Raw genomic sequence first — 7,792 nt, 5'->3', positions numbered from 1 at the left:
CCTCCTCCTCCCGCGCCTCCTCCGCCGCCGCCTCCTCCTCCTCTTCCTCTCCGCGCCTTCGCTCCGCGCCCGGCCGCCCGAGGCAGATCCAGGCGGCGGCGGCGGCGGAGGCGGCGGGCGCAGGAGCGCGGCTCCCCGGGCTGAAGCCGCCACCACCACCGCCGCCTGCGCTCGGAGCCGGGCGGCCGCTGGACGCACCGCGCGCGGGGCGGGAGTGGGAGCAGAGGAGGCGCGGGGCTCGCCGGGGCCGGCGGGGCGGGTGGGCGCGCTGGCCATGCTCCTGGACGCGGGGCCGCAGTTCCCGGCCATCGGGGTGGGCAGCTTCGCGCGCCACCATCACCACTCGGCCGCGGCGGCGGCGGCGGCGGCTGCCGAGATGCAGGACCGCGAACTGAGCCTGGCCGCAGCGCAGAACGGCTTCGTGGACTCGGCGGCCGCGCACATGGGCGCCTTCAAGCTCAACCCAGGCGCGCACGAGCTGTCCCCCGGCCAGAGCTCGGCGTTCACGTCGCAGGGCCCCGGCGCCTACCCCGGCTCTGCGGCGGCTGCCGCCGCAGCCGCCGCTCTTGGGCCCCATGCCGCGCACGTCGGCTCCTACTCTGGGCCGCCTTTCAACTCCACCCGGGACTTCCTGTTCCGCAGCCGCGGCTTCGGGGACTCGGCGCCGGGCGGCGGGCAGCACGGGCTGTTTGGGCCAGGAGCGGGCGGCCTGCACCATGCGCACTCGGACGCGCAGGGCCACCTCCTCTTCCCCGGCCTCCCGGAGCAGCACGGGCCGCACGGCTCGCAGAATGTGCTCAACGGGCAGATGCGCCTGGGGCTGCCCGGCGAGGTGTTCGGGCGCTCGGAGCAGTACCGCCAGGTGGCCAGCCCGCGGACCGACCCCTACTCGGCGGCGCAGCTCCACAACCAGTACGGTCCCATGAATATGAACATGGGTATGAACATGGCAGCGGCCGCGGCCCACCACCACCACCACCACCACCACCCTGGTGCCTTTTTCCGCTACATGCGGCAGCAGTGCATCAAGCAGGAGCTCATCTGCAAGTGGATCGACCCCGAGCAGCTGAGCAACCCCAAGAAGAGCTGCAACAAAACTTTCAGCACCATGCACGAGCTGGTGACCCACGTTTCCGTGGAGCACGTTGGCGGCCCGGAGCAGAGCAACCACGTCTGCTTCTGGGAGGAGTGTCCGCGCGAGGGCAAACCCTTCAAGGCCAAATACAAACTGGTCAACCACATCCGCGTGCACACAGGCGAGAAACCCTTCCCCTGCCCCTTCCCGGGCTGCGGCAAGGTCTTCGCGCGCTCCGAGAACCTCAAGATCCACAAAAGGACCCACACAGGTAACTGAGGGCCGGGCAGGGATGGGGCGCGGAGAGGAGAGAGGCTGTGGTTGGTTGGCTGAGGGAAACGCGCAGACCGCCAGCTCCTGCTCTGGGATGGGAGGTGTTTTTGTGTGTGCGAGACAGCCAGCGGCTTGTTTTTGTTGGAGAAAGAAAGAATATTATCGGGCTGTATTTTTCCATGTACGGAAATTGGGTTTTAAATGATCGGTGTAACACCAAATGTATGTTTTGGGTGATGTAATTGCTTCATTTGCTCAGTCCCGGTTAATAATTTCCGTTCTAAATAGAACGCACAAAATAAAACTGCTCTCCAACTCGGTGCCCGGGAATCGAGCCTAGAGAGGATTTTGCCAGCTTGTCTGGATGTGCTTTTCTTCTCCGGCTGTGTGTCTGTGTTTGGGTGGCTTGTGTGTTTTCCCACTTCTTTTACTCGCGGTCCAAAAGTCCTTCCCGGTACTGTTTTCCCATTAAATGAGTCTGGTGTGAGCCGAAGGTGTAGAGTATTTCTCCTTAAAAAAAAAAAAAAAAAAGTAGACGTGTTTTTAAAGCCCATTTCGGGATAGGTCGCGGGGCTTTACGGAGGGTTCGCAGTCGTTTGTGAAATTCTCTAATGGGCACCAGAGGGTTTGCGATTCCAAACTTGGACCCACAACCCGGTCAGAGAAAACCCCGGGGCAGCACGGCCCCGCAGGGCAATAGCGTGAGAAGAGGGAGCTGCAAAAGAACGCGCCTCTCGACTCATAGATTATTCATCTCTGACCAGGTCCCAGCCAAAATCGTGCCAGACGATCTCCTAAAAGAAAGCCAAATGTTTTAGCAACTTCCCCCGTCAATATTTACTCCGAAGTGGGGATGCGCCAGCGGCCTATTGTTCTCTTCCGGGAAGGGAGGGAGCCGAGGTGCGAGACAAGCTTTTAACAAGGTTTAAAATTTGAGAAATTTATTTGCATGAAATGCTTTCGAGTCCTGCGTCTGAGCGGATGTCTTTAAAAAACAATTTAGGTGCTAATGGAATTTAACGTTAAGTGGTCCTCTTTCCAAGAGGAACGATGTTTGAGTTCTCACACCTCTAAATGACTCCAAGCATTTGGAATTCTGGCAACAGGATGCAGGGACCGCCAGAAAATTAAACAGGGAGATTTTGAAAGCCTTTGCTGATGCCCCCCACCCCCACTGCCCAGCCTGTGCCTCTGCCATCACTAGATGCTCTCTTACCTCTAATATAATACCTTTATCCCGACTTATTTTAAAATACCTAGAAGTGAGACTAGAATAACGGTTAATTTAATTTGCAGAATTTTGGATGGAAAAACACTGGCTCAGTTATGATCTACAGCCCCGTCCCCAAACAACACAGCAACTCCAAATGTAATTGCCTATTGGCCCCAGAGACAAACCGACAGCAGCCCAGCAGCCTGTGTGATTTTGATAATGCCCTAAATATTTTGTCATAATAACAGCTTCTCCATGGCGAGAACAATTTGTTAGAAGCTGCGAATCCAAAGAGTCTTAAAGAAAGGTGGGCAGGGCCGGGTGCTACCCCAAATTCATTTTAAATCTGAGGAAATGGGTGTCAGTCTGCAAGAAAATTAAAATATTAAATAAATGCGCAGGACCGTCAGGTGGGAAGACAGTTAATTTCATCTTAGTTCTGCCGCAGAGGCGATCCGACCTGTTAAGGGACCCAGGCCCTTCCAGGTCCTCTTTCCTTCTCGCATTGGCCTTGCTGCTTCCAGAGTGGGTGGGGGCTCTGGGAAGCACTGGGTGTGGGCAGCAAGCGCCTCTGTTTCTGTCCACAGGGGAGAAGCCCTTCCAGTGTGAGTTCGAGGGCTGTGACCGGCGCTTCGCGAACAGCAGCGACAGGAAGAAGCACATGCACGTCCACACCTCCGATAAGCCCTATCTGTGCAAGATGTGCGACAAGTCTTACACGCACCCCAGCTCACTGCGGAAACACATGAAGGTACCACCGGGGAGGCCGGGAGGAGTGCGAGGCGGCGCGGGTCCGGCCTGGACAACCCTTGCCAGCCTGGGAAGGCCTGAGTTCCCCAGGGCCCGGACGGCGTGGAAGTGGGGAGGCGGGCATTTCTGGGGGTGCTCCCCCCGGGAGCTCGGCCCCACAGCAGCTGCACTCACACCCAGTCCCCTTTGGTCTCCCCTCCCGGCTTTTGTCTTGCAGGTCCATGAGTCCTCCCCGCAGGGCTCGGAGTCCTCCCCGGCCGCCAGCTCGGGCTACGAGTCGTCCACGCCCCCGGGGCTGGTGTCCCCCAGCGCCGAGCCGCAGAGCAGCTCTAACCTCTCCCCGGCGGCAGCGGCGGCGGCGGCGGCGGCAGCGGCGGCGGCGGCCGTGTCCGCGGTGCACCGGGGCGGAGGCTCGGGCGGCGGCGGCGCGGGCGGCGGCTCCGGCGGAGGCAGCGGCGGGGGCGGCGGCGGGGCGGGCGGCGGGGGCGGCGGCAGCTCTGGAGGGGGCAGCGGGACGGCCGGGGGCCACAGCGGCCTCTCCTCCAACTTCAATGAATGGTACGTGTGAGAGGCCGGGGCCTCGCTCCCTCTCCCAGTTCCCACCCTGGCGCAGCCCTCCCGGTGGCCAGCGCCGAGGGCACCCTGTGATGTGTTGTTAAAATTATGAATCTGATTTTTATGATGATGAAAATGATTTTACCAGCAGAAGGATTTTTAAAAGTTTTTTTTAAAAAAATAATCTAGGCATGAAAAGCAAAAATATCCCTTCCGGAGTCTCAGAAGCTGAAAACATAAAATAAGAAATAAAAAAATTTTAAAAATAAAAAAACCCCATAAAAATATTGAACCAAACCCCCATCCTTAAGCCACCCCCCCCCATGCCCTCTTTCTTTCTCACCCAGTTCCCAGTCTTCTGACAAACTGTACATAGCGAACTCCTTCCTTCTCCAAGGTGGTTTTAATGGCTTCTTGGTGTATAGAAGTTTGTCCATTTGTAACTCCGGATTGCGTTCCTTCCTGCCTTTCTTCCCTTCCCTTTGCCAAGTGATGGGCTTTTTCTTTTTCTCTTTTTAGTTTACCCGGTTTCTTTTTAAGTAATGTGGAAGAAAATGGTTTATTTTGTATTGTGGTATTGAATATTGTGTTCCTTTTTATGAGGCAACTTGATTGTAAACTTCATGCAACTATAGACTGGAAAAAACCAAGCCGTGCCAAAGTCTCCCTTCTGTTTCTTCAACACATTGATCCACAGCACACAGACACACACCACCACCACCAACGCTTGTGAATGTATTTTTCTGTTAGCTGGGTTTACATGTGATGTTTTAGTGCTTTTGCAAGTTCAATTTGTTAGTTCCTGTATGAAAGATTGTGGGGGAAAATAAACGTTGTGCCGTTAGCTTTTCCGTAATAACACCCTTCCTTCTGTAAATACCCGTTACCATATTTATCCATTTGTAATTAAATTATGGTATTAACTTGCTACAGAGGAAACAATATTTATAAAGAATGTTTCTTAACTATAAATATGTACAATTGTGGGCATAAACTGTTTCAGATTTTTTATTTGAAGGTTTTAAGTGGTTTGATCATTTCTTGTGATATGTTTTGAGAGTAATGCATACAGAAATATAATAAAATGTGTTGAAACTGCATGAACATACTATTTTTTTCTAGCAAAGTTATTAAAGAAAATGGGAAGGGGAAGCTGAGGGTGATGTGGGTATGGACCAGCTGCCTAAATGAATGGGAGGTACCACCTTACATTCTGGGGAGAAAGGTGTACGTATGCATAGAAACCAGGCCAAACTGCCCCTTTGGCAGAAAGTCTCAAAATTATTTTCTATGTCCTTTGTTTGTAACTGAGAGTGAATTAAATTTTGGAAAGGCCCTGTGAGGAATGGCGGCAGGAACCTTCAGAGTTTCTAATGGCTCCATTATCTGAGGGAATGCCTTTCTTTTCAGCTATTTGGACTGGATTTAAGAGCACTAAACATTTCCTTATTCTTTGTTTTCCCTCTTCCCTGCCCCCTTTCCTCTCCCTCCCTCTGAAAAGCTGAGGTATAGTTATTTTTAATTGCACATTTAAAACTGAGCTGAGTACTTTGTTTTTGAACTTGGCCCAGTGATTATAGTTTAAGGGCCCTTTTCTACCAAAAGTTTTTTCTTGAAATTTTAGAGAGCTTGCTCAAGAAATTTTGCTTCTCGGCACAACTGCTGCGCACCAATGTTCAAGAGAAGAAGGTGATAGAGAGTATATTTGAATTTAGGAAAGCAACAAACCGGTGGCCCAAAACAAAAGAGAATCCCTTCAAGAATTCAGTAAAATAGAATAAGGTAAAGATTAAAATGGTCAGGTGGAAGTGGGTGAGGCAGACCACCAATAACCACTGGTTTGTCTAGAAGGTTGGCAGCTTTACTCCCCTCCCCTGCAAGAATTTATCTGATTTCAAACAAGATGCTCTAAGGAAGAAGGTAAAAATAGTTTTAATAATCAAAGGGTAGGAATGGGGAAAATTATTTTTAAATCCCTGAGACATCAGAACATCTCCATCTCTTCCTGAGTATCCTCGGAGAGTCCCTGACAGTCCCTGAGTGCCCCCTCCCCCAACACCCCACTACTGAGTAGATTCGGCGGGCATCAGCTGCGACACCTCCCTAGGATCGCCCAGCGGGCTCTCAGGACTCTGTGGGGGGAAACCCAGGGCATGGGTGGCTGCGGTGGAGACCAATGCTTCTCTCTCCTTCCCCTTCGGAGGTCGACTAAGCTGCAGGGCCAGGCAGGCTAGGCCAGAGGGCCGTTTGGAGAGAAGGGCAACCCTGACCTCCTGGAGGCCACCTATTCAGTGGGGAGGGAAAGACTCCAACTTGGTGTGTGTGTGTGTGTGTGTGTGTGTGTGTGTGTGTGTGTGTGTGTCCCAGAGGGTGACAGAGGCCCGGCTAGCCCTCTCCAGCGGCCCAACGAACTGCCCAAGCACCAGCTCCTGAAGCAATCAACCCCCTATTAAAGTCAAATTTATAACCCCTAATAATATTAAGGAAAATTATTAAAATAATTGGCATATGTTACTGATCCTTGGGAGATTTCATTGAGCACATTATAAGCTGTGAGGAAAAGCGTTTAATTTTTCAACCCCCCCACCCCCCACCCCGGGCCACCTCCGGAGGAGGGGGTTAAGGAATCAGATTAAATATTTATCATAACTTGGACAAGAATACGATGGTCTATCCTAAATGCGTTAAACTTTTTTTTTTTTTCGGTGAAAATTCTTGGTTTTGAGGCACCTCCCCAGTCTGAAGAGAAGAGTGGAATGGAGGGAGGTGGGCAACTTTAGTATCCACTCAAGGCTTGCGGCTTTTCTTCTCATTTGGCAGAGGAAGCAGGGAAACAGCAAGAAGCTGCGGACGCCCTCCGTCCTGAGTTGGCTGGCGGGCCCGCCAGCGCGGAATGTCGGGGAGCTACAGCGTGGCCCTTTCGGTCCAGTGGCGCTGATCCTGGTTTTCAGCAGGAAATACGAATGGGGAGGCGCCCGGCGCGCGGAGGAAGATCGCGGCCTGGGAGCGGTTTCCCAGTGCACCCCAGGACTCCAGGAGCGAACCGGGGCAGCCTCCCCGCAAAATGGCCTCCGGGCCTCGGGCCCTCGCGTCCCACCGCTTTGTCCACGCTGGTCACCGACCCGATGGTGTGGCCCACTCCACCACGCCTTTCTCTCCGGCACTTCGAACCCCGGAGACAGGATGGGGGGAGGGGGAGACGGCCAAAGTGGTCAAAGGAGTCAGAATTGCTCAACTTCGAAAGCGCGAGGGGGGCTGGCGGCCCAAGATTCCGCGTCGCTAAGAGGCGCCTGGGCCCGCGGGGTGGGGGGTGCGCGCTTCTCCACCCCCCCCCCCCAGCCTGAATGGACCTGAATTCTAACCTGCCCTCTTCTGGACTCCAGAACTAGAAAACCGAATCCCATCTTCTCTTCCCTCGGGGAGCCAGAGCTGCGCCTCTGGTTCGCTGCCCGCGGGGAGGCTCGACTCGACTGCCACCGCTTCTGGCTCTCACAGCATCAACTTGAACTTCAGAGCGCCCAAGCTCGCTCCCTTTGCGCTCCGCTCCATCCACCACCAACGAACTCCCCTCACGCGAGAGCCGCTTTATCCGGAGGCAGCTGGAGCCCCCTCGGGAGGCCCATCATTATTATTATTAATTATCGTGATCCTCACTGCATTATTAATGACCACAATGATAACTGGCATCGGTATCAGCTTCTCCCGGTTCAATGAAGTCCCCCAAGTCCCAGGCGGGGAGGAGGTCACTCTTGGAGCAGAGGCCGGGTTGATTCTGCTCTGGGGGCGAGCAAGGGGAGGCTGCTAAGGCCGCGGGAATCGTGTAGAGGAAACAGGTCCCAGGCCCTGCACACCCCGTCCCCGCTGTCCCAGCCCCTTTCCTTTCCGCTGGTACCTTTTCTCTTCCTCCTCTCCCCGACCCCTGCCCC

The 7,792-nt window shown here is 54.3% G+C and overlaps 1 protein-coding gene across 2 annotated transcripts; it reads left to right on the top strand.

Annotated features, from left to right (window-relative positions):
• Positions 1 to 274: 274 nt before the first annotated feature.
• On the top strand, positions 275 to 4,974 carry ZIC2 (Zic family zinc finger 2). 2 transcript variants are annotated; one of them, XM_045811072.2, is made up of 4 exons: positions 275 to 1,346; positions 3,149 to 3,312; positions 3,529 to 3,680; positions 3,834 to 4,974. In XM_045811072.2, the coding sequence occupies exons 1-4, from the start codon at positions 275 to 277 to the stop codon at positions 3,877 to 3,879; spliced, it is 1,434 nt and encodes a 477-aa protein (XP_045667028.1). In that variant the 3' UTR covers positions 3,880 to 4,974. The 2 variants fall into 2 exon arrangements, with proteins under 2 accessions (XP_045667028.1, XP_045667027.1); XM_045811071.2 differs by having other exon boundaries at positions 3,529 to 4,974.
• Positions 4,975 to 7,792: the final 2,818 nt, after the last annotated feature.

Source organism: Ursus americanus, chromosome 10 (genome assembly GCF_024610735.1).
Source record: "Ursus americanus isolate L20-20 chromosome 10, mUrsAme1.1.p, whole genome shotgun sequence".
Lineage (NCBI taxonomy): Eukaryota > Metazoa > Chordata > Mammalia > Carnivora > Ursidae > Ursus > Ursus americanus.
Note: the sequence above shows the minus strand (reverse complement) of the source record. Positions and strands in the feature narration are given on the sequence as shown.

Excerpts from the sequence above, each read along its gene's own strand:
- ZIC2 (XM_045811071.2), top strand. The coding sequence starts at position 275 with ATGCTCCTGGACGCGGGGCCGCAGTTCCCGGCCATCGGGGTGGGCAGC. Across the intron at positions 1,347-3,148 it reads CCACAAAAGGACCCACACAG|GGGAGAAGCCCTTCCAGTGT; the intron begins GTAACTGAGGGC and ends TTCTGTCCACAG. Across the intron at positions 3,313-3,528 it reads CACTGCGGAAACACATGAAG|GTCCATGAGTCCTCCCCGCA; the intron begins GTACCACCGGGG and ends TTTGTCTTGCAG.